We start from the raw sequence: 25,316 nt of genomic DNA, 5'->3' as shown, positions 1-25,316 counted from the left end.
ATTATCAAAGAGGCAAAATACCGGAGATCTAAAATAAAAACAGGAAGTGCTGGGGAAAAAACGCAGCAGAAATGAATCAAGTTGAATTTATACAACAGAACGATGGCACAGTGGTTAGCACTGCTGCCTCACAGCACCAGGGTCCCAGGTTCAATTCCGGCCTCGGGTCACTGTCTGTGCGGAGTTTGCACATTCTCCCTGTGTCTGCATGGGTTTCCTCCGGGTGCTCCAGTTTCCTCCCACACTCCAAAGATGTGCAGGTTAGGTTGGTTGGCCATGCTAAATTGCCCCTTAGTGTCAAGGGGATTGGCGGGATAGATACGTGAGGTTACGGGGATAGGGCCTGGGTGGGATTGTGGTCGGTACAGATTCGATGGGCCAAATGACCCCCTTCTATACTGTACTCTATAATTCCATAAAGTCATAGAGGTTTACAGCATTCAAACAGGCCCTTCGGCCCAACTTGTCCATGCTGCCCTTTCGTTTTCAACCACTAAGCTAGTCCCAATTGCCCACGTTTGGCCCATAGCCGTCTACACCCATCTTATCCACGTAACTGTCTAAATGTTTTTTAAAAGACAAAATTATACCCACCTCTACTACTACCTCTGGCAGCTTGTTCCAGACACTCACCGCCCTGTGTGTGAAAACATTGCCCCTCTGGACCCTTTTCTAAGTCTCCCCTCTCACCTTAAACCTATGCTCTCTAGTTTTAGACTTCCCTACCTTTGGGAAAATATGTTGACTATCTACCTTATCTATGTCCCTCATTGTTTTATAGACCTCTATAAGATCACCCCTAAGCCTCCTACGTTCCAGGGGAAAAAAAGTCCCAGTCTATCCAATCTCTCCTTATAACTCAAACCATCAAGTCCCGGTAGCATCCCAGTAAATCTTTACTGCACTCTTTCTAGTTTAATAATATCCTTTCTATAATAGGGTGACCAAAACTGTACACAGTATTCCAAGCCTTACCAATCTCTTGTACAACTTCAACAAGACGTCCCAACTTTTTGATGACTCTTCTCCAGAAACTAGGTTGAGTGTCAGCTTGTAAAATCCCACCAATGTCAGGCAGTATAGAATAGAATCCCTACAGTGCAGGAGGAGGCCATTCTGCCCATCAATCTGCACCAACAACAATCCCACCCAGGCCCTATCCACTTAGCCCCACGTATTTACTCTGCTGGTCCTCCTGACACTACAGGGCAATTTAGCGTGGCCAATCCACCTAACCTGCATATCTTTGAACTGTGGAAGCAAACCGGAACACCTGGAGGAAATCAACGCAGACACGGGGAGAACGTGCAGACTCCACACAGTCACCCAAGATTGGAATTGAACTCGGGTCCCTGGCACTGTGAGGCAGCAGAGCTAACCACTGTGCCGCCCCAGAGCAGGAGAGATCCCAGCACCCTGTTTTTAAACTCAGATTTGCGGTATTCTGCTTTTCAAGAATGATCTATTGCATCAATGAATTGAGATGGACGGGAGGAGGCTTGTAAGCACTAAAATGGTGCGTTAGGGCTGAATGGCTAATGCTATATAATTGTACTCACATAGGCACAGTGGTTAGCACTGCTGCCTCACAGCTCCAGGGACCCGGGTTCGATTCCTGGCTTGGGTCACTGTCTGCTCCGGGTTCCTCCCACAGTCTGAAAGATGTGCTGGTTAGGGTGCATTGGTCCGAACAGGAGCCGCAGTGTGGCGACTAGGGGAATTTCACAGTAACTTCATTGCAATGTTAATGTAAGCCTTACTTGTGACTGAGAAATAAACAGCTTTTTAGTGACAGGGGTTCCAGACTTCTACCACTTTTATCCCCAAATTAGTTTGCTTGCTGGTATGTCAGGTTCAACAACAATCTATTATTCTCTCATTCTTTTGAAGTGACGAAGAACTCTGCGACCGTTTTATCAAAAATAATATCTGGAAAATCTTTAAAAAGAGCATGATCTCCCACTTCCCCCGCAAGTCCCAACACTTCACTCGAGCTGGCCAGGCGACAGTGTCGGGACAAGGCGAGGATGTGTTCGAGATTGACAAGACTGGCATCCTGAACCTTCCGGAGATTGCCAGCAACTGGAACCTGCTTCAGTCCAAGCCTTCATATTATGTAGCACCACTCGTCAGATCAAGCGACGGTAGCACCACACTGCCCAAGCTGGACCTCCAACTCATTCACGGGATTCACAGGTTTCCATCCAGTGTCGACAACCTGCTGTTCTGACCAGGTCTCAGCCTTCCTCTCTACACTTCTTCAGATCTGCAATTTTCAGTGTGTTGCTGTCATTTGCTTCCCATGTTGTGTTTTTGGTTCCCATTCCCCCATTGTGGTGATCAGAGTAGAAAATTACACAGGCACCCTTTCCTTTCTGTTCCTTTATTGTTTTGCTTTATTTTGCTCCTTCCCTCCTCCGTCACCCACCCCAGCACGAGACATGTCGACTTTGTGCATTTCAGAGGACTTTGTGTGGAAGACCCCACACCAGAAAGACGCAGTACCATACTCACTACCGTAGCAACCGTGCATGAGAGCCTCCCAGCACCAGAACGACCCAGGGCGAGAAAGTCCCATCTCAACAATGACCCAATGTCACTCCATCAGGAAAATTGAAAAAATATTTGCATCTTTTGATTGTGTTTGATGCTCCCACATCACCAAGCAAGTCTGACAAACAGCCTGACAGTATAATGGGACAAACTGAACACTGCCCCTCCCCTCTCCTGGGATTAATGGTTCATCGTAGCCTGAAAGGATTCTCAGTTAATTTACAACCAATAAATGAAGTCGTCGCCTTTTAAACCACTTTAATGTGGGCAAAGCAAAATAAATAAAATACAATACGTTCTGGCACTTGTCAATCATTTGTAAGAGGGTTAAAATAAAAGGTTTTAACCCGACATTAATTGCAGGAACACTGGGTACAGAAGCCTCAGTAATAACTGCCTCCATTTCTGAAGCCCGAGTTCCTATAGGTTTTGCTAATCGCACTCTCGAGGTGTCCTGCGACCTTTTTCAATGGACACAGATGAACTCAGGGTTCCTGCACGCTCTGTAGAAGTGTCATAAAGTCTGTATTGCCTCTCGCCGTCTCTTCTGTCACGTTTCTGTATTAAATTCCATCTGGTAACGGTCTGCCTATGCTGTCGGCCTGTGTCCTGTTGTAGTCAACTTGTGACACACTCATTGTTTGCCCTGCATCCAAATGTAGTATCACTGGCAAATGGGTAAAAGTGAGAGATTCTGACAGACACGGGTGCATTGGTAAATGCGTGTAAGCAGAGGGTATACTGGTAAAGGTCTGTACACGTGATTCTGACAATAACCAGCAGAGGGCATACTGGCAAAGATGTGTACACGTGATTCTGACAATAACCAGCAGAGGGCATACTGGCAAAGATGTGTACACGTGATTCTGACAATAACCAGCAGAGGGCATACTGGCAATGATGTGTACACGTGATTCTGACAGTAACTAGCAGAGTATATTAATAAATGTGAGAGAGATTCTGCATACCAGAATGCAATGTGGATTCAATAAATATTGGGTTAGTGCTTGGAACAAAGGGGTGTATTTAAAACAACTGTAATGGAACGTAGCACTACCCCGCTCGGACAGTATACATCAAATTCTATTAATGGGCCAAGCAACACTCTGCGATTTCAAAACTCATAATAGTTGCCAGTAATTGTCATGTTTTATTTGGTTGGAGACCTCTGTGCAGGACAGAAGGCTTATATCACACTGTTATATGAATGAGGGATGTAAGAAGGTGACAATAAGGGTGGCACGGCAGCACAGTGGTTAGCGCTGCTGTCTCACAGCGCCAGGGACCCGGGTTCGATTCCGGCCTCAGGTCGCTGTCTGTGTGGAGTCTGCACATTCTTCCCGTGTCTGCGTGGGTTTTCTCTGGGTGCTCCGGTTTCCTCCCACAGTCCGAAAGGCATGCTGGTTAGGGTGCATTGACCGTGTGAGGGGTCAGGGGAGCGGGGGTTGCGGAGGAGCCAAACGGCCCATCAAGTCTGCACTGACTCTCCGAAAGAGCATCCACCAGGAACTCCCCTCCACCCTGTGCATTTACCATGACTAATACCGACAGAGCAGAAGGAGGCCATTGGGCCCATCGAGCCTGCACCGACCGCAATCCCACCCAGGCCCTATCCCCATAACCCCACATATTTACCCTGCTAATCCCCCTGACACTAAGGGATAATTTAGCATGGCCAGAGCACCTAACCTGCACATCTTCGGACTGTGGGAGGAAACCAGAGCACCTGGAGGAAACCCACGCAGACACGGGGAGAACGGGCAGTCTCCACACAGACAGTCACCCAAGGCGGAATTGAACCCGGGTCCCTGGTGCTGAGGCAGCAGTGCTGACCACCGTACTGCTGGGAAGACTAAGCAGATGGTTTGAACTTGGGTGGGTTGTGGAAGAGGGGTAATTGCCCTGGTTTCTAGTAGCAACCATACAGAAAGTGGACACAAACAGCTGCCAGAGGAGCTCTTGCTTCTCAAAACACCTCACCCAATGATGTGCCAAGCAGCTCAGAGCCGTGCCAGCTGTACAACTCGTTTATAGACATTCCTCCGGAGCACCCAGAGGAAACCCATGCAGACATGGGGAGAACGTGCAAACTCCATACAGTCACCCGAGGCCGGAATTGAACCCGGGTCCCTGGCGCTGAGAGGCAGCACTGCTAACCACTGTGCCACCCATTATTTAAATATATTATTCCAATACAACAATCCCCTTTAAACACTGCTGAAGGGCCCAGTCTATTAATGCCATGGCGCAGATACCAGAGGAGCCGCTGTTGGGACTCTTTCACTGAAACATCTGAATTAGCAATTTCGACAGTTCATCCCTCCTGGATGTGGAGTGAGCAACGCGACTCGAATGGTGGGCAGCACACTCCCTCTCACAATGCCCGTTCACACGTTGAATCGCACGCCTGAGACATGGGCACGGGGCCATGTCGGATTGGCGAGCTTTTTACCATTTTCTGATCTGGATTTAAGTTGCAACATCGTATGTTTTAAAGGAAAAATGAGAATGCTCGGACTGCCTTGGCAAGATCACGACGTGTTTTGTTACCACCAGCACCGACGGTCCACTTACCGTGATTACAAACCAAAGTCCCGGTAAAACAGCAACGGCGAGGCGTGGCAAGATTGAAGTCATATCGTGACGATGGTGATGAGATAAAGCACAAAGAGGTGGTGGCTCTGCAGGCCAGGTAAAGCAAGACGGATTGCCCAGGAAGGAAACGGCAAACTCTGCAATAACTTGGTTTATTTGTGTAATTGCCGAGTTATCCTCGTGTCTCAAGGCCCAGAACGCAAAAAAGAAAGCCAGCCAGATATGCAAATACATGTCAACAACATGGTGCAAATTGGAGCTTAATAATCAAATGGAAAGGCTTGAATTTCACATCAGTTCAATCCCTTTAGCAACTTCATGAGCAAAACCACTCTCGAGGACCCTCCCAAAATCCTTTGCAGCAAGATCAAAGATCGACACCTGTGGCATTATTATAGAAAATGGAAGAAAACTCGTTAACAATGAGAGTGTTGCAATCTGATCCTGCTGATGGAATGACAATACTTTATAAAAGAAAGTATCACAATATGCTAATCATTAAAATGACCGGATATTCCTTTTCACTTATCCCCCCCCCCCACCTCCCCAGCGATTGAAGATGGTCTGAGGTGGGTTTCTGTCGCTCAGACCCCAGTAACCGTGGCTCGCAAACAATCACGACAGTGGCACAAGCGGGTAAGACCCTCGTCAGCTTAACGGATCAGATCACGACAATGGGGCAGAACTTCTTGGGGGGGGGGGGTGGGTGGCGGTGGGGGGAGGGGGGGGGGGTTACCACTCTCAGGTCTCCTGAAGCTGACTGCCCCAGGACGACCCTAGCCACCCCCCACCCCCCCCCACTCCCACCCCCGACATAACCAATGGGCCACTTTGCATCGCTCCCTGATGAAGGTGAACTTGATGGGCACAGCCTTAGAGAGAATGAATGGCCCACTCCCGAACCCCACCCGACCCTCCCCACCGACTCCGGGATACCGGACCGTTGTCGGTTCAGCCAGACGATGACACTCACGGATTAACAGAATAAATAGGCACGAAAAAAGAATTTCCAAATCCACGTGGTAGCCTGAACAGCCGGAACGAGATTCGAGAAAAAATATAACACTGGTGGACTTGATGCGTCTTCCAATCCTGCGGCGACATGGGATGGAACGATGAGCTTGGCTGCCGCTTGTGTGGTTCTCTCGAGTGTGCTGTGATACAGTGAGGTTTCTAGAACACTACTTTCACATTGAAATATGGCACCAGCAGTGATGTGGGCAGACAAGCCCATCGGCTTTTGATATGACGGGCGTCGGAGTTACGCGGAACACACCGCCACGGGGAATGGCTGACAAACAGATCAGGCCGAACGAATGCACGGCCTTAACGCACACATCGCCGCCTCCCAGCAAGGTCCGCCTCGCGTGTTCTTTTTAGTGCAGTGTTCAAGATCAACACATTGGGGGCGCCGTCACGGGAGGCAGCGGCAGCAGTGAGTAGTCTCCGAGCATGGGGCTCACATGTTGTAGGCCACGTAGATGGGATCGAGCTGGTCGGCCAGGAAACCGTCCCGGAGGTGCATCCGTTGCTTCTCGCCGCGCGAGTTGATGGGGATCACCCCGGGGTCCACCACAACCACCACGCCCACAATCAGGTAGTGTTCTTCCAGGACCACGTTGGTCACCAGGGCGACCAGGTCCAGCGCTTCCTGCTCCGAACCGTCCAGTTCCACCACCACGACAAGCAGGTTGGTCCACGTGAAGACAGCACTGCGGCAGAAAACACAAGCCATCAGAAACAGGACACAAACACTAGACCGATGAACAATGCCACAGGGAAGGGGGAGGTGATGAAGTGGAGGGCTGGGGGCTTATAAGACCATAAGATATAGGAGCAGAATTAGGCTATTCGGCTCATCGAGTCTGCACTGCCATTCAATCATGGCCGATAGGTTTCTCAACCCTATTCTCCTGCACTTTCCCCGTAACCTTTGACCCCATTACCAATCAAGAACCTATCTATCTCTGTCTTAAATACACTCAATGACCTGGCCTCCACAGCTTTCTGTGGCAATGAATTCCACAGATTCACCACCCTCTGGCTGAAGAAATTCCTCCTCATCTCAGTTCTAAAGGATCGTCCCTTTATTCTGAGGCTGTGCCCTCGGACCCTAGTCTTTCCCACTAATGGAAACATCTTCTCCACTTCCACTCAATCCAGGCCTTTCAGTATTCTGTAAGTTGCAAGGAGATAAATTAAGAAGAAAATCTTGACAGCTAGACTCAGTAATGACTGTGAAACTATCATGGATTGTTGGAAAAACCCATCTGGTTCACTAATGTCCTTTAGGGAAGGAAATCTGCCGTCCTTACCCGGTCTGGCCTACATGTGACTCCAGAGCCACAGCAATGTGGTTGACTCTAAAATGTCCTCTGAAATGGCCAAACGAGACACTCAGTTCAGGGGCAATTAGGGATGGGCAACCAATGCTGGCCCAGCCAGCGACACCCACATCCCATGAAAGAATAAAGGGGAAAAAAACTTAAGGGAATTATCTGAGGGTCCATTCAGGTAAAATCCAATTCGTCACGGCACATTAAGTGCCGATTCTTAAACATTTAGGGTATTTCCCAGGTTGGTAACTCCTGACCCAAGGTCTTCTCCAACTTAATTCCACTCCTTGATTTCCCATTAAGACTAAGGAAATTTGGCATGTCAGCTACGACTCTCACCAACTTTTACAGATGTCCCATAGAAAGCAATCTTTCTGGTTGTATCACTGCTTGGTATGACTCATGCTCTGTCCAAGACCGCAAGGAACTACAAAAGAGTCATGAGCGAAGCCCAGTCCATCACACAAGGGTCATGAGCGAAGCCCATCCACTGACTCCGTCTACACTTCCCGCTGCCTCGGAAAAGCAGCCAGCATAATTAAGGACCCCACACACCCCGGACATTCTCTCTTCCACCTTCTTCCATTGGGAAAAAGATACAGAAGTCTTCGGTCACATACCAACCGACTCAAGAACAGCTTCTTCCCTGCTGCTGTCAGACTTTTGAATGGACCTACCTCGCATTAAGTTGATCTTTCTCGACACCCTAGCTATGACTGTAACACTACATTCTGCACTCTCTTCTTTCCTTCTCTATGAACAGTACGCTTTGTCCGTATAGCACGCAAGAAACAATACTTTACATCAATACATGTGACAATAATAAATCTTAAATCAAATCATTAATACCCCTTTGAGCTCTGGCCCACTGCTCAGTGAATGAGCCCTCATCAATGAAATAGAATGATAGGTGCGTATGGTGAAGCATTTCCCAAACAGCTCTCAAATCGGCAGTTCAGTTAGATTCAACACTTTTGTCTCGAGTCATGGGTTAGTGAATCAAGCAGCAAGCTGCTTTGGACCAATTCATCATTTTGACTGCTTCGTTACCGAGTCCGGTTACCCCACAACCTTACCATTCAGCAATACTCTTGTGCGATCGAAGCACAGAGATCTCAATATCGATCGGGTGATAACGCATTCCTCGCAACTCCAGCGTCTCATCCAAGGACCCGACCACATAAAGGGCATCATGGCGTTCTGTGGCAGAGGAGAGAAACATCACCGAGAGAAAGTCAGCTTTGGTTAAACTCACGGAAAGAGGCCCAACTCCCTCACCTCAAATTAACATGATCAGTCCATGTGCGACATCTTACTGCAGGGACATCCTCCATGTAGACAGAGCAAGAACGACTACAACAATGATTTTAACGACAGTAATAGCATATTGACTTTAAAGAGCGATTCTGATTGAGAGTTAACACGCTGGGATTTTTGGTCAACTTATAATTAAAAACAGATGCAGGTCGTAAAGTTGCTGAGAGCCATGACCTGGTCTGGGAACTGTGACCTGATACTTGCTGTGTTAACCAAATATAGGAAGATGTTTGTTTTGAGTTAGACCTCATGGCACCGACAGGGCGAAGTTATATGTCCTACATGCAGGCTTGGGTGAGTGTTATAGAGTCGTTTACAAGTAATTCCATTGGCCTGGTTGAGTGATGTGATCAGTTTCCGGTTACACCAGTGGCTGGGTGTCACAGAACTTTCTGGAAGAATGCAAGAGGTTTAGGATAAAGAGATGTGTTTGAGCCTTTGTTTCCAGCGATAACTCGAGAGGTCAACTGTGCCCTGAAGAACATCTTCAGAGAAAGACCATGAGGGTAGATTCGACGCCGAGAACGGACCTGGCCATTTTGTTCTAACCCGGGTAGTATCTATTTTCAGGAAAAGAATTAGAGTTAATGTTCAGTTAAAGAGCTAACGTTGAGTTAAGAGTAAAAGTTCAGTTAAAGAGTCAAAGTGTTGCAACTGTTATAAGTTTGAGTTTGGTACTTAAAGTGTTTTTTAATTCGTGGGACATGGGTGTCGCTGGCTGGGCCAGCATTTATTGCCCATCCCTAGTTGCCCCTTGAGAAGGTGGTGGTGAGCTGCCATCTGCAGTCCATGTTCTGTGGGTTGACCCACAGTGCCGTTAGGGAGGGAATTCCAGGATTTTGACCCAGCGACTGCAAAGGAACGGTGATGTATTTCCAAGTCAGGATGGTGAGTGGCTTGGAGAGGAACTTGCAAGTGGTGGTGTTCACATGTATCTGCTGCCCTTGTCCTTCTAGATGGAAGTGGTCGTGGATTTGGAGGGTGCTGTCTAAGGATCTTTGGTGAATTGCTGCAGTGCATCTTGTAGATAGTACACACTGTTACTGAGCGTCAGTAGATAAAAGGAAGACTGTAAAGAGAGTCCGATTCAACTCCTGTCCTTGTCTATCACTTTAAACTGGATTGCTTGGGAAAGAGTTTAAATTAGTAGCTGAATAATGTCCAACACTTCCAAATACACTGACACATCTGTGTTCATGAGCTCTCAAAGACACGTTGAGCGATTAGCGGAATGTTATTTTCACTGTTGTTGGTGCGTAACCACATCTTACCTCCAGTCGCGTCCGTCAACTCCGTCCTGCGAAGAAATCCCAGATAGCCTGTCCGTGCCCACAAGGTTTGCGTGTCCCCAAAACTGAGCCGGGCGTTAAAATGGTCAGCGTGCAAGGACTCCTCGCCATAAACCGTGTAGTAACCGGTCGCGTTGTGGGGGCTACTCACCCAGATCTGTGCAAGGAAAATATCACATTCAGCAGGATTTCCTCCCTGTTCCAAACTTCGAGTAGCCAGTCAGTGAAGGTCAGAAGTCAATCTCACGCAGCGATTCTACTATGAGGTCGGGCAAGGCAGGCCAACCCCAGGTCTCCCCGAGCCGGGGACGGGGATCGAACCTCAGACTCTTGGCATCGCTCTGGATCACATGCTAGTCACTTCACCAACTGGCCACCCTCACCAGATAAACTGCCACTAATGTTAATAATGCAAAAATAGCTTTTGTTTTCAGTCAGGAAATGGGCCAGGAATCTCTGACGAGATGGCTCAAAAACAGTTTGGGGACTTTTGATCCAGCCTAAACCTTCAGCGCAGTACTGAGAGGGCGCTGGATTAATGGAGTGCCAAATTTTGGACCAGATATTAAAGTGAGGCCCCATTGGCTTTCAGCTTGCACTGATTGAAAGGGAACAGGCGAATTCTTCCAGCGCCCTGAGCAACATTTATGCCTCAGGCAACACCCCAAAAACAGATCAACTCTTCATTCATTTCACAGTTTGCGACTGGGGATTATTTCATGCCATTCCTGCCTACATATGGGGCGGCTCGGTAGCAGAGTGGTTAGCACTGCTGCCTCACAGCGTCAGGGACCCGGGTGCAATTCCAGCCTCGGGTCACTGTGTGTGTGTGGAGTTTGCACATTCTCCCCGTGTCTGCGTGGGTTTCCTCTGGGTTTACGGGTTAGGTGGATTGGCCATGCTAAATTGCCCCTTAATGTCCAAGGATGTGCAGGTTAGGGGAATTGGCCATGCTAAATTGCCCCTTAGTGTCCAAAGATGTGCAGGTTAGGGGAATTGGCCATGCTAAATTGCCCCTTAGTGTCCAAAGATGTGCAGGTTAGGGGGATTGGCCATGCTAAATTGTCCCTTAGTGTCCAAAGATCTGTAGGGGGATTAGTGGGTAAATATGTGGGGTTATGGGGATAGGGTGGGGCAGACTCAATGGACCGAATGGCCTCCTTCTGGACTGCAGGGATTCTACAGCAACAGTAACTGCACTCAGGATCACCTTTGCTGGTGTGGAAGGGAACAGAAGAATTATGGGAAGGCTCGCGGACAAAGGGACTCAGTCTCTGAATCTCAAGCTAGCAAGGCAGGTGCAGCACCATCTGAAACATGATACACATCCCTCCAGCAACTTCTGTCTGACAATAAGATGAAGGAAAAGAGTCGACAGCAAACATACATGTCTGATCAACTCCCTGCCTAGAAACAGGGAATGTAACAAAAGCCAAACCTAAGTTTTCTTTCCAGCCATTAATTACAAACTCCTTCAGAAATGATACCAATTTATAGATTTGCTGGTGTGCAATAAATTAAACGCGTGGCAAACAAAAAGCATAACACTGTCGCATTCCCCCTGCATTAATAAACATCACCAGCAGAATCAGTTTTGTTTTCGAACCTGCGGAAATCACGATAGCTTCAAACCTGACCTCACCTCTCCCAAGTGGGAATCTCCCAGAGGGCCTTTTGTCTCCGGATTAGTTATGATCACCTTCACTCCTGGGAGAATCTGCAAAAAGAAAGATTAAAGAGACTGAGCAGAAGGTCGGTTCGGTAGTTTAATATATTTTTTTGCCATGAGCTCTCACTGATTCAATAGCATTTTAGACTTTGATAAAAAGTTAGCCATTCATAAACGGTAACAGTAGGAGTTCCACTTTCATCAGAACTGGGAAATGTTAAGGGATGTAACAAGTTTTAAGTCAGTACAGAGGACAAGACTTGCTTCAAACTTGAGACATAAAATCCCTACGGGGCAGGAGGAGGCCATTCGGCCCATCGAGCCTGTACTGACAGCAACCCCACACATGCTCTATCCCTGTAACCCAACATATTTACTCTACTAAACCTCGTGACACTAAGGGGCATTTACCAAAACCTGCACATCTTTGGACACTTGGGGGCAATTTAGCAAGGCCAATCCACCTAACCCGCACATCTTTGGACACTAAGGAGCAATTTAGCATGGCCAATCCACCTAACCCGCACATCTTTGGACACTAAGGGGCAATTTAGCATGGCCAATCCATCTAACCTACACATCTTTGGACACTAAGGAAGAATTTGGCATGGCCAATCCACCTAACCTGCACATCTTTGGACACTAAGGGGCAATTTAGCATGGCCAATCCACCTAACCCGCACATCTTTGGACACTAAGGGGCAATTTAGCATGGCCAATCCACCTAACCCGCACATCTTTGGACACTAAGGGGCAATTTAGCATGGCCAATCCACCTAACCCGCACATCTTTGGACACTAAGGGACAATTTACCATGGCCAATCCACCTAACCCGCACATCTTTGGACACTAAGGGGCAATTTAGCATGGCCAATCCACCTAACCCGCACATCTTTGGACACTAAGGGGCAATTTAGCATGGCCAATCCACCTAACCTACACATCTTTGGACATCTCCAACAGTTAGCTTTGTTTCTCTCAGAGTCTGCCTCCCTACTGAGTATTTCCAGCATTTATGTTTGTAGTTCAGTATCCACAGTATTTTGCTTTTATAGGATAGGAGATATTGCCAACCATTAAGGGAACAAAGTCTAGTTGTTACAGAACACATGTGAAGACTAAGTGTCCAATACATGTCGACAAGCTTTTGGGGAGGCGATGGCGTAGTGGAATTATCGCTAGACTATTAATCCACAAACTCAGCCAATGCTCTGGGGACATGGGTTTGAATCCCACCACAGCAGACAGTGAAATCTGAATTCAATAAGAAAAATCTGGAATTAAGAATCTACTGATGACCATTGTCGGAAAAACCGATTTGGTTCACTAATGTCCTTTAGGGAAGGAAATCTGCCGTCCTTACCCGGTCTGGCCTACATGTGACTCTCAACTGCCCTCTGAAATGGCCGAGCGAGACACTCAATTCAAGGGCGACTAGGGATGGACAATAAATGCTGGCCAGCCAGCGATGCCCACGAATGAATAAAGTAATAACCAAAATGGCCTGCATTCCTCCTAGCCCGCAAATACAGCATCGTACACCCTCCTTCTTCTCACTAGATTACATGATACTACAATCAAGATTCAATGTAGTCTCCAACTTTAACTCTTCGAATCATAGAATAGAATCATAGAATCCCTACAGTGCAGATGGAGGCCTTTCGGCCCATCAAGTCTGCACCAACCACAATCCCACCCAGGCCCTATCCCCAAAACCCCACATATTTGCCCTGCTAATTTCCTGACACTAGGGTCAATTTAGCATGGCCGATCAACTTAACCCACCCATCTTTGGACTGTGGGAGGAAACCGGAGCACCCGGAGGAAACCCACGCAGACACGGGGAGAATGTGCAAACTCCACACAGACAGTGACCTGAGGCTGGAATTGAACCCGGGTCCCTGGCGCTGTGAGGCAGCAGTGCTAACCACTGTGCCGCCCTTTTCAAGGTACTGAGCACCATTCCCATGGTAGTTTTCCCTTTATTCTGCACTCAGCTTTCAGTAAAAAAATTTAAGGTTGACCTGACTGAATCCCCAATGTCTTGGTGATTTATAACATGAGGAACCTTAGTTCTTCACGTTTCTTTCGCAGGTTATTTAATCTCTTGAAGCAAATGGGAGGAAAATTGTATCTTTTCCCAGTGTCACAGAGGATCCCCCCCCCGCACCGCATGTGTCCTTGATCTACTGACCTTCCCCGATTCCATTAGCGGAAGACTATGTGGGGATCCTCTCTCCACCAGGCGCACCCTAGAAGAGAAATTAGTTCCTTTGTTAAAAACGAAACAAGAAAATTCAACAGAGTTTAAAACAAAAGCCCGTGCACAGACGCACATTGTGCATACATCCCACCCCCTTCTCCACATTCAAAATTCTGCCAGTAGCTTCATTTTAAGAATGAACTAGCTTTCAAATGGTCTCTCTCACTTTTAGAATATAGTTTAAAGTTTATTTATGTGTCACAAGTAGGCTTACATTAACACTGCAGTGAAGTTACTGTGAAATTCCCCGAGTTGCCACACTCGGAGCCTGTTCGGGTACACTGAGGGAGAATTTAGCACGACTAATACACCCAGCCAGCACGTCTTTCGACTCAGGAAACCGGAGCACCCGGAGGAAATCCATGCAGACACGGGGAGAACGTGCAGACTCCACACAGACAGTGACCAAAGTCGGGAATCGAACTCAGATCCCTGGCACTGTGAGACAGCAGTGCTAACCACTGTGCCACCCAACATAATATAGGACAATATAAGTTATCCAACACGTGCATGAGAGAGAAATGGAAGGACAGCCTTGTATCTTTGGAACTTTGGACTAGCGCTTGCAAGCATGCTAAATAACAGCCATGGGCCACTTCCACCTTCACCCCAACCAAAACCAAAACACTTCCAAGGTTCAAGTGTCAAGCTAAGGATGAGAATGATCCTCCACATACTAACTGAAGTGATCGCAGCACAGCCTCAGATAGAAGTGGTTGCAGGGGAGGTAGTGCGGTGGGCACAAAGGTTAGCACTGCTGCCTTGCAACGCGAGGGATTGGATTGAATTCCAACCTCGGGCAACTGTCTGACTGTGTGGAGTTTGCGCGTTCTCCCCGTGTCTGTGTGGGTTTCCTTCGGATGCTCCAGTTTCCTCCCGCAATCCAAAGATGTGCAGATTAGGTGGATTGGCCATGCTAAATTGCCCCTTAGCATCCAAAGATGTGCAGGTTAGGTTAGGTAGATTGGCCATGCTAAATTGTCCCTTGTCAGGGGGATTAGCAGGGTAAACACATGGGGTTACAGGAATAGGACCTGGGGGGGGCGATTGTTGTCAGTGCAGGCTCGATGGGCCAAAAGGCCTCTTTCCGCGCTATTGGGATTTTATGATTCAGTGGCATACTGGTATTGTCACTGGACTAGTAATCCAGAGAGCCGGGGCAATACTCTGGGACCACTGCGGATGGTGGGATTTGAACTCAGTACAAAATCTGGAATTAAAAACCTACTGATAACCATGAAACCATTGTCGATTGTCGGAAAAACCCATCTGGTTCACTAATGTCCTTTAGGGAAGGAAATCTGCTGTCCTTACCGGTCTGGCCTACATGTGACTCCAGAGCCACAGCAATGTGGTTGACTCTGAACTGCCCTCTGAAATGGCCGAGTGAGACACTCAGTTCAAGGGCAACTAGGGATGGGCAATAAATGCTGGCCCAGCCAGCGATGCCCGCGTCCCCTGAATGAATAAAAATTCAAGACTTTCAACAGTAAATGCCAGATCTAAAAAAACCAAATCTTCCTTTGAAGGGATACCGAGAGTTTTTTCCAAAAGATTGCCTGTCCCATGCAGCGACTTTGCAAGTGCAATTTTGTATAATAGTCTCACAAAGCACTCCCCTATCAGTTTCCAATCTACAAACTGATGAAGTAATACTTCTGATTGGACCGATCTTACAAGACACTATTTAATACTGGGTTGAATGAGCAGTTTTGTTCCCCGTATTTAAGGAAAGATATTATTTCATTGGAGGCCGGTCAGAAGGTTCACTATGATCCCCGGTACGGAGGGATTGTTCCCGGTACGGAGGGATTGTTCCCGGTACGGAGGGATTGTTCCCGGTACGGAGGGATTGTTCCCGGTACGGAGGGATTGTTCCCGGTACGGAGGGATTGTTCCCGGTACGGAGGGATTGTTTTGTGAGGAAAGGTTGAACAGGTTAGGAATCTACTTATTGGAATTTAGAAGAATGAGAGGTGATATCATTGAAACATAGAAGATTCTTAAGGGGTTTGACAGGGTAAAGTTGTTGTTTCCCCTCATGGGAGAGCCTAGACCCAGAGGCTATAGTCTCAGAATAAAGAGGGTTCCAATTTAAGACTGAGACGAGGAGGAATTTCTTCTCTCAGAGGGTTGAGAATTGAATCCCTACAGTGCAGAAGAAGGCCATTCAGCCCAGCTTATCTACACCGACTCTCTGACAGAGCATCCCTCCCAGGCTCCATCCCCGTAACCCCACATCTGCACCATTCATCCCTAAACTAGACATATTGGGACCCCAAGGGGCAATTTAGCATGGCAAATCCACCTAACCTGCACATCTTTCGGACTGTGGGAGGAAACCGGAGCACCCAGAGGAAACCCACGCAGACACAGAGAGAACGTGCAAACTCCTTACAGACAGCTCAAAATCGAACCCGGGGCCCTGGCGCTGTGAAGCAGCAATGCTAACCACTGTGCCACCGTGCCACCCCAAAATAAGCAATGTGCCATTGTCTCATTGTGTTTTTATCCTCCATGAAGATTCTGTTTTCACTTGGTTCCTCACTCAGCAATCAGATTGGGAATAAGCACTGCTAGTTTTTTGGATTAATTCTTACAAGTTTCTAAAGTTTATTTATTAGTCACAAGTCGGCTTACATTAACACTGTAATGAAGTTACTGTGAAAATCCCCTAGTCGCCACACTCCGGCGCTTGTTCAGGTACAATTAGGGAGAATTTAGCACGGCCAATGCACCTGAAACAGCACGTCTTTCAGACTGTGGGAGGGAACCAGAGCATCCGGAGGAAACCCATGCAGACACGGGGAGAACGTGCAGACTCCGCACAGACGGTGACCCAAGCTGGGAATCAAACCTGGGTCACTGGCGCTGTGAGGTAGCAGTGCTAACCACTGTGTCAACTATGTCCAAAGATGTGCAGGTTAGGTGGATTGGCCATGCTAAATTGCCCCTTAGTGTCAGACAGACTAGCTAGGGTAAGTGCATGGGGTTATGCGGATAGGGCCTGGGTGAGATTGTGGTCAGTGCAGACCCGATGGGCCAAATGGTCTCCTTCTGCACTGTGGGGATTCTATGATTCTATTCTAATTCAGTCTTTGGAGGCTGAGATAGATTTTTTATCAGTAAGGGAATCGAGGGTTACGGGGAAAGTAAGGGCAGGACAGTGGGCATGAGGAATGTCGGATCAGACATGATCTTATTGAATGGTAGAGCAGGCTCAATAGGCTGAAGGGCCTACTCCTGTTCCTGTTCCTTATGGTCTTATGAAGATGAGCTAACTTTGTGTTCGTAGAACAAAACGCCTTGATATAACAATTTTTATAGGGCCTTTACAATAGTAATATGTCCTGCAATGTTTCACAGGAGCATTATCAGACAAAACCTGGCACCAACACACAAAGAGCTATTAGAGCAGGTGGCCAATTGAATCTTTGCTGCACTTCCCGTGATGACGGTGCCAGACTGAGAATTTTCTTTCTTATTCCGCGAGAAGATTGCAATTTCTCTGCAGGAGAATTGCTGAGTCGAGGCAAATGGGTGTTGTTGTTGCCAACCAATCAGCACCTTTTCCTCATGCAGCACAAATTGTTCCCTTTGAGATTTGGTATTCTTGTGAATCTGTCCTGATGAGTGCAAGGCGGAAAGCTTCAACAGCATGTTTCTTTTCTCAGCAATGCCCAAATTATTTACTACCGACTGACTACAAGGGGAAACATGTCACGGGCAGCCAGGCGATGGGCAAAATCCACCACCAATTTGGTGTTTATGCTTCAAATAGATACACGAAGAAACTTAGAATCATAGAATCCCAACAGTACAGAAGGAGGCCATTCGGCCCATTGAGCCTGCACCAACTAACCCACCCAGCTCCTATTCCCGTAACCCCACATATTTACCCTGCTAATTCCCCGACACCAATTTAGCATGGCCAATTAATCTAACTCCGACATCTTTGGGCTGTGGGAGGAAACCAGAGCACCCGGAGGAAACCCACGCAGACATGGGGAGAATGTGCAAACTCCAGACAGTGACCCAAGGCCGGAATTGAACCCAGGTCCCTGGCGCTGTGAGGCAGCAGTGCTAACCACTGTGCCACCGAGCCATCTTTGCTATTTCTTTAGCAGCTTTTCACAGAATCCCTACAGCGCAGAAGGAGGCCATTCGGCTCATCAAGTCTGCACTGACTACCCCACCCAGGCCCTATCCCTATCACCCCGTGTATTTACCCTAGCTAATCCCCCTGACACAAAGGGGCAATTTAGCACGTCCAATCCACCTAACCCGCACATCTTTGGACTGTGGAAGGAAACCAGAACACCCGGAGGAAAGCCACGCAGACGCAGGGGAGAATGTAGAAACTCCACACAAACAGTAATCCAAGGCTGGGACTGAACCCGGGTCCCTGGCGCTATGAGCATTAGTGCTAATCACTGTGCCACCATGCCGCCCCTGTACAAAGTTCAGATGAAATAGGGAGCAGGAGAAAGAATTGCAGACTTTCCAACTTGGGCAAAGCTGTCTTGCAGCACATGGTTCTCTGTAACTGCAGACTTTCTCAGTGGAAGCACTGCGGGAGATACTTCCACAGTTATCTCAGTCTCGGAGATCTCATCGCAAGAGGCAGTACACCTGTTATGTGATTCAATTAATGGGAACACAGCAAGACTTCTCAGAATTAGCGCTTTAATGCCATCTAATCAACTCGACATAGACCAGAAATAGCCCACAACATGGAACATTCAAAATTATAGAGTTGTCAGAGCGCTATTTATACACTCAGGATCCAGTGCTTAGGTATTCAGCGCTAGACACATCATCAGAGCTGCTTGAGTCGGCAGGATGACAAATCTCTTAATTTTCTATTTGGAGCAGGTTTGAATAAAGGCAGAGAGCAGTTCTCACGCTGATTTCTTGTCAGAATTGAGACCAGGAAGGAGCCATAATCGAGACAACATATTTAACCGATTCAGGACTGAGATGTGGAGCAATTTCTTCACTCCAGCAGATTGGGAATCTTTGGAATGTCATCCTTCGGGTATTCAAGGTTAAGATAAATAGATTTTTGGTTTGTCAGGGAACCGTGGCATTTGGGGAGTGGGCGTCTGCGTGAGTTTCTCTGGATGCTCCTCTGATGTATGCTCGACGGTGGCCCATCGAGTCTGCACCAACAACAATCCCACCCAGGCCCTATCCCACAACCCCGAATATCTACTGTCCTAATCCCCCTGACACTAAGGGTCAATTTATCAATCAACCTAACTCGCACATCTTTGGAGTGTGGGAGGAAACCGGAGCACCCAGAGGAAACCCACGCAGACACGGGGAGAATGTGCAGACTCCGCACAGACAGTGGCCCAAGCTGGGAATTGAACCCGGCTCCCTGGCGCTGAGAGGCAGCAGTAATAACCACTGTGCCTTTCAGAGTGGTTAGCATTGCTGCCTCACAACACCAGGAACCCGGGTTCAATTCCCAGCTTGGGTCATCGTCTCTGCGGAGTTCCTGCTGCCATCAGACTTTTGAATGAACCTACCTCGCATTAAATTGATCTTTCTCTACACCCTAGCTATGATTGTAACACTACATTCTGCACCTTCTCCTTTCCTTCTCTATGAACAGTACGCTTTGTCTGTATAGCGTGCAAGAAACAATACTTTTCACTGTATACCACTACATGTGACAATAATAAATCAAATCAAATAAATGCAGACAATGTTCTCCCTGTGTTCCTCCGGGTGCTCCGGTTTCCTCCCACAGTCCGAAAGACTGCTGGTTAGGTGGATTGGCCGTGCTAAATTCTCCCTAAGTGTACCTGAACAGGCGCCGGAGTGTGTCGACTAGGGGATTTTCACAGTAACTTCATTGCAGTGTTAATGTAAGCCTACTTGCGACTAATAAATAAATTTTACTTTTCTTTACTGTCTGCGTGGAGTTTGCACGTTCTCCCCGTGTCTGCGTGGGTTTCTTCCGGGTGCTCCGGTTTCCTCCCACAGTCCAAAGATGTGCGGGTTAGGCGGATTGCCCATGCTAAAATTGCCCCTTAATATCAGGGGGATTAGCAGGGTAAATGCATGGGGTTATGGGGATAGGGCCTGGGCGGGATTGCGGTCGGTGCAGACTCGATGGGCTGAATGGCCTCCTTCTGCACTGTTGGGATTCTATAACACTCCCTCTCTTTCCACCGAAACGACCTGACCTGGGGAAACAGCTCTGTTTTCTTTTCGTTTTTAAATTTTATTTCAGATTTCCAGCATCCACTGCATTTTGCTTTTGTTCAATAAACAACCTTTCACATGATCAGACTGCACTGCAGCACTGCCTGCTCCAAGAGGACACATAACATTAAAACAGGGAAGAACGTGCAGGGTAAGCCAAGGTTTCACACACAACAGCAAAGCAGACAAAAACCATCAATCACTTTGCCTCAAGGTTTACCAGGGAAACTAACCTAGTGGACGTGATGTCAGAAGATAAATCAAAGATATAAAGGACATGTTTTATGAAATATTTATTCGTTTGCAGGATGTGGCTACTCCAGCATTTATTACCCATCCCTAATTGCCCAGAACGTGGTGAGCCACCTTCTTGAACCCTTGCCGCTTGTGTGGTGTAGGTTCACCCGTACTCGGGGAAGAGATTTAAAAAGAAAGCACGTATAGTAGTGAAATGGAAGTGGTATTACTGTGATCCGATGTTTAAAACGGGAGGTAAAACAAACACAGGCACGGACCAATTACTGAACATTAGCAGGAGGTAGTGGAATCCTCATCTAAACAGGGAAACTAGAAGCAGGAGGAGGCCATTCAGCCCTTCGAGCCTGCTCATTCATTTTGATCATGGCTGATTATCAAATTCAATATCCTGATTCTCCCTTCACACACTCTCTCTCTCACACACACACACCCTCTCTCACACACACACACCCTCTCTCACACACACACACCCTCTCTCACACACATGCTCTCTCACACACTCTCTCTCTCACACACACACACCCTCTCTCACACACACACACCCTCTCTCACACACACTCTCTCTCACTCACACACTCTCCCCCATATCCCTCGATCCCTTTAGCCCCAAGAGCTATATCGAATTTCTTCTTGAAATCACACAATCTATTGGCCTCAACTACGTCCTGTGGGGCAGCACGGTGGTTAGCACTGCTGTGTCTCAGTGCTAGGGTCCCGGGTTCGATTCCGGGCTTGGGTCACAGTCTGCACGAGTTTCCTCCGGGTGCTCCGGTTTCCTCCCACAGTCCAAAGATGTGCGGATCAGGTGCATTGGCCGCGTTAAACTGCCCCCGAGTGCCAGGGGGACTAGCTAGGGCATGGGGTTATGGGAATAGGGCCTGGGTCGGTGCAGACCCAATGGACCGAATGGCCCCCTTCTGCATTGTACGATTCTATGAATTCCACACATTCACCACCCTCTGGGTGAAGAAATTTCTCCTCGCCTCAATTCTAAAAGGTTTACCCCTTATCCTCAAACAATGACCCCCTAGTTCTGGACTCCCCCACAATCGGGAACATTCTTTCTGAATCTACCATCTAATTCTGTTAGAATTTTATACGTTTCTATGAGATCCCCTCTCACTCTTCTAAACTCCAGTGAATATAATCCTAACCGACTTAGTCTCTCCTCATATGACAGACCTGCCATCCCAGGAATCAGCCTGGGAAACCTTCGCTGCACTCCCTCCATAGCAAGGACCTCCTTCCTCAGATAAAAACACCAAAACTGCACAAACTGGTGTGGCCTCACCAACACCCTGTACAATTGCAGTTAAAAACAATCAGACACCGATAATATGATAGTGTGGAGGGAAAAAAAAGGAAGATCAACTTGGTTGAATTCACTGAAGCCACAGAAAGGGGAAAGTCAAAGGTGCAACTTACTGGAATTCCAAAAAGCCTTCACTATGATTCTACAGAATAGATTTGTGACGAAGGTCAGTGTGTGTGGAGTCAGGAGGCAAGTAACAGTTTGGATAGCAAGCTAAATGCAAAACTGAGGGTAGGGGTTAAAGGTAGCTCCTGAGATTGGCGGCGGGGGTGGGAGGGGATTGCTATAGTTAATATCAAGAGGACTATGACAAAATACAGGAAGGCAATAAACTGGCCCAGTGGCACATAAACTTAAATACAGATAAGTCGGGGTTAGCACATTTTGGTAGGGAGAATAAGGAAAAAGTTTATTCGTTAGTGTCACAAGTAGTCTTACATTAAAGAACAAAGAACAGTACAGCACAGGAACAGGCCCTTCGGCCCACCAAGTCTGTGCTGACACAGATGCCTCTCTAACCTATTATTTTCTTGCCTCTATGTGCTCCATGTCACTCTATTCGCTGCCTATTCATGGATCTATCCAGGTGCCTCATGAACATTGTTATAGAATCTGCTTCCACCACCTCCTCCAGCAGCGCGTTCCAGGCATTCACCACCTGTGTGAAAAACCTGCCCCTCACATCTCTTTTAAACTTTCCCCCTCTCACTCTCAACCTATGCCCCTTGGTGATTGACTCTTCGACTCTGGGAAAAAGACTCTGACTATCCACTCTATCCAAGCCTGTCAGAATCTTGTAAACCTCTATCAGGTCCCCCCTCATCCTCCAACGCTCCAATGAAAACAATCCAAGTTTGTTCAACCTTTCTTCATAGTCCATATCCTCCAAACCAGGCACCATCCTGGTAAATCTCTTCTGCACCCTTTCCAATGCATCAACATCCTTCCAGTGGTGTGGCGACCAGAATTGTACATACTGCAATGAAGTTACTGTGAAAATCCCCGAGTCGCCGCACTCTGGCGCCTGTTCAGGTACACTGAGGGAGAATTTAGCATGGATAGATCCATGAATAGGCCAGGAATAGAGGGATATGGAGCACATAGAGGCAAGAAAATATTAGATTAGAGAGGCTAATGCACCTAACCAGCACGTCTTTCAGACTGTGGAAGGAAACCAGAGCACCCAGAGGAAACCCAGGCAAGACACGGGGAGAATGTCTGTGCAGAATCTGCATGGTGACCAAGCCGGGAATCGAACCCAGGTTCCTGGAGCTGTGAGGCAGCAGTGCTAACCACTGTGCCACTCCCACATGTTCCTTGGAAAAGACACATTTAAAGGTAGCATAGGAATCAGAGCTGCAGATAGACAAAGCACTAAAAATAATGATGCAAGTTAATAGGCCCATATGGAGAAGACACAAAAAAAATATTTACAAGGATGTTTAATGGGTCAGGAAAGATCTAACCAGTTGAAAATAAGACGACTGAGAGCTGACGTGATACAAGATTTAAGATCGTGAGGGAGTTTGATAGGGCAGGACAGACATTTGCAGACAAGACCAGAACCAGGAGTTGCAGTGTGAGGGGTAAACTATTTAGGATGGAGATGAGGAGACATTTCTTCACCCAAAGAGTGGCGAGCCTGTGGAATTCATTACCACAGGAAGTAGTTGATGCCAAAACATTGAATGCATTCAAGAGGCAGCTGGATATAGCACTTGGGGCGAATGGGATCAAAGGTTATGGGGAAAAAGCAGGATTAGACGATTGAGTTGGATGATCAGCCATGATCGTGACGAATGACAGAGCAGGCTCGAAGGGCCGAATGGCCTCCTCCTGCTCCTATCTTCCATGTTTCTTTACCCTGAGGATGATTAGAATGTGGAACTCACAACCTCCAGGAGTAACTGAGATGAATAGCAAGAGATGCATTTAAGAGGAACTGGCAAACCACACAAGGGAAAAAACTATAGAAGGATACATTGATCGAGCGAGGAGGTTCATATGGTGCATAAGCACCACCACAGATCAATTGGGCCAAACATTGTATATTTACATTGTGCAGCCTCTCCACAGCCTGACCCTGTTTCCACACCACAAGGGGATGCGGTGGGCTATTTAAATTGCCGTTTACTTTGGTGAGACTGTAACATCCCGCTGGGCAGGAGGGGGCCATAGAGTCCTGGCCTTTGCATTTTTTTGTCAATTCACGCCATAGCAAATTCCCCATCTCGGAAAAGCTGTCAAGTAAAGGAATTCCTTGAACTGTCAAGTAAGTTCAAGTAAGGAAGGATGTGGAAGTGCTGGAAAGAGTGCAGAGGAGATTTACCAGGATGCTGCCTGGTTTGGAGGGTAGGTCTTATGAGGAAAGGTTGAGGGAGCTAGGGCTGTTCTCTCTGGAGCGGAGGAGGCTGAGGGGAGACTTAATAGAGGTTTATAAAATGATGAAGGGGATAGATAGAGTGAATGTTCAAAGACTATTTCCTCGGGTGGATGGAGCTATTACAAGGGGGCATAACTATAGGGTTCATGGTGGGAGATACAGGAAGGATATCAGAGGTAGGTTCTTTACGCAGAGAGTGGTTGGGGTGTGGATGGACTGCCTGCAGTGATAGTGGAGTCAGACACTTTAGGAACATTTAAGCGGTTATTGGATAGACACATGGAGCACACCAGGATGATGGGGAGTGGAATAGCTTGATCTTGGTTTCAGATAAAGCTCGGCACAACATCGTGGGCCGAAGGGCCTGTTCTGTGCTGTACTGTTCTAAGGGTGGCACGGTAGCACAGTGGTTAGCACTGCTGCTTCACAGCTCCAGGGTCCCGGGTTCAATTCCCGGCTCGGGTCACTGTCTGTGTGGAGTTTGCACATTCTCCTCGTGTCTGCGTGGGTTTCCTCCGGGTGCTCCGGTTTCCTCCCACAGTCCAAAGATGTGCGGGTTAGGTTGATTGGCCAGGTTAAAAATTTCCCCTTAGAGTCCTGGGATGTGTAGGTTAGAGGGATTAGCGGGTAAAATATGTGGGGGTGGGGCCTGGGTGGGATTGTGGTCGGTGCAGACTCGATGGGCCGAATGGCCTCCTTCTGCACTGTAGGGTTTCTATGTTCTATGTAAAGGAAGCAATTGCAGAAAATGCTGGAAAATCTCAACAGGTCAGCAGAGTTTATTCCCTCTCCACAGATATGGGTGGCACGGTGGCTCAGTGGTTAGCACTGCTGCCTCACAGCACCAGCGACCCGGGTTCGATTCCCAGCTTGGGTCACTGTCTGTGCAGAGTCTGCACATTCTCCCCGTGTCTGCGTGGGTTTCCTCCGGCTGCTCCGGTTTCTTCCCACTGTCTGAAAGACGTGCTGGTTAGATGAATTGGCCATGCTAAATTGCCCCATAGTGTCAGGGGGACTAACCAGGGTAAATATGTGGGGATAGGGCCTGGGTGGGATTGTGGTTGGTGCATGCTCGATGGGCTGAATGGCCTCCTTCTGCACTGTAGGGAATCTTTGATTCTATT

At 47.7% G+C, this 25,316-nt stretch overlaps 2 protein-coding genes across 5 annotated transcripts in view; one reads left to right on the top strand and one right to left on the bottom strand.

The window, feature by feature from the left end:
* Positions 1-2,827, top strand: part of LOC144503908 (cyclic nucleotide-binding domain-containing protein 2-like) — a 51,964-nt gene extending 49,137 nt beyond the window's left edge. Inside the window, exon 13 of the mRNA XM_078228973.1 lies at positions 1,891-2,827. Within this exon, the coding sequence (XP_078085099.1) occupies positions 1,891-2,230 (340 nt within the window). The 3' untranslated portion in view covers positions 2,231-2,827. The remainder of the gene's footprint in view (positions 1-1,890) is intronic.
* LOC144503902 (disco-interacting protein 2 homolog A-like) overlaps positions 2,802-25,316 on the bottom strand; it is a 304,026-nt gene continuing 281,511 nt past the window's right edge. For all 4 annotated transcript variants that reach the window (XM_078228953.1, XM_078228954.1, XM_078228955.1 and 1 more), the window contains 5 exons: positions 13,955-14,012; positions 11,733-11,807; positions 10,073-10,247; positions 8,561-8,684; positions 2,802-6,860 (listed from right to left, as the gene is read on the bottom strand). In XM_078228953.1, coding sequence (XP_078085079.1) covers positions 6,608-6,860; positions 8,561-8,684; positions 10,073-10,247; positions 11,733-11,807; positions 13,955-14,012 — 685 coding nt within the window. In that variant the 3' untranslated portion in view covers positions 2,802-6,607. The remainder of the gene's footprint in view (positions 6,861-8,560; positions 8,685-10,072; positions 10,248-11,732; positions 11,808-13,954; positions 14,013-25,316) is intronic.

This window comes from Mustelus asterias, chromosome 14 (genome assembly GCF_964213995.1).
Source record: "Mustelus asterias chromosome 14, sMusAst1.hap1.1, whole genome shotgun sequence".
NCBI lineage: Eukaryota > Metazoa > Chordata > Chondrichthyes > Carcharhiniformes > Triakidae > Mustelus > Mustelus asterias.
The sequence above is the reverse complement of the archived record's forward strand: the minus strand, read 5'-3'. Positions and strand labels throughout refer to the sequence as shown.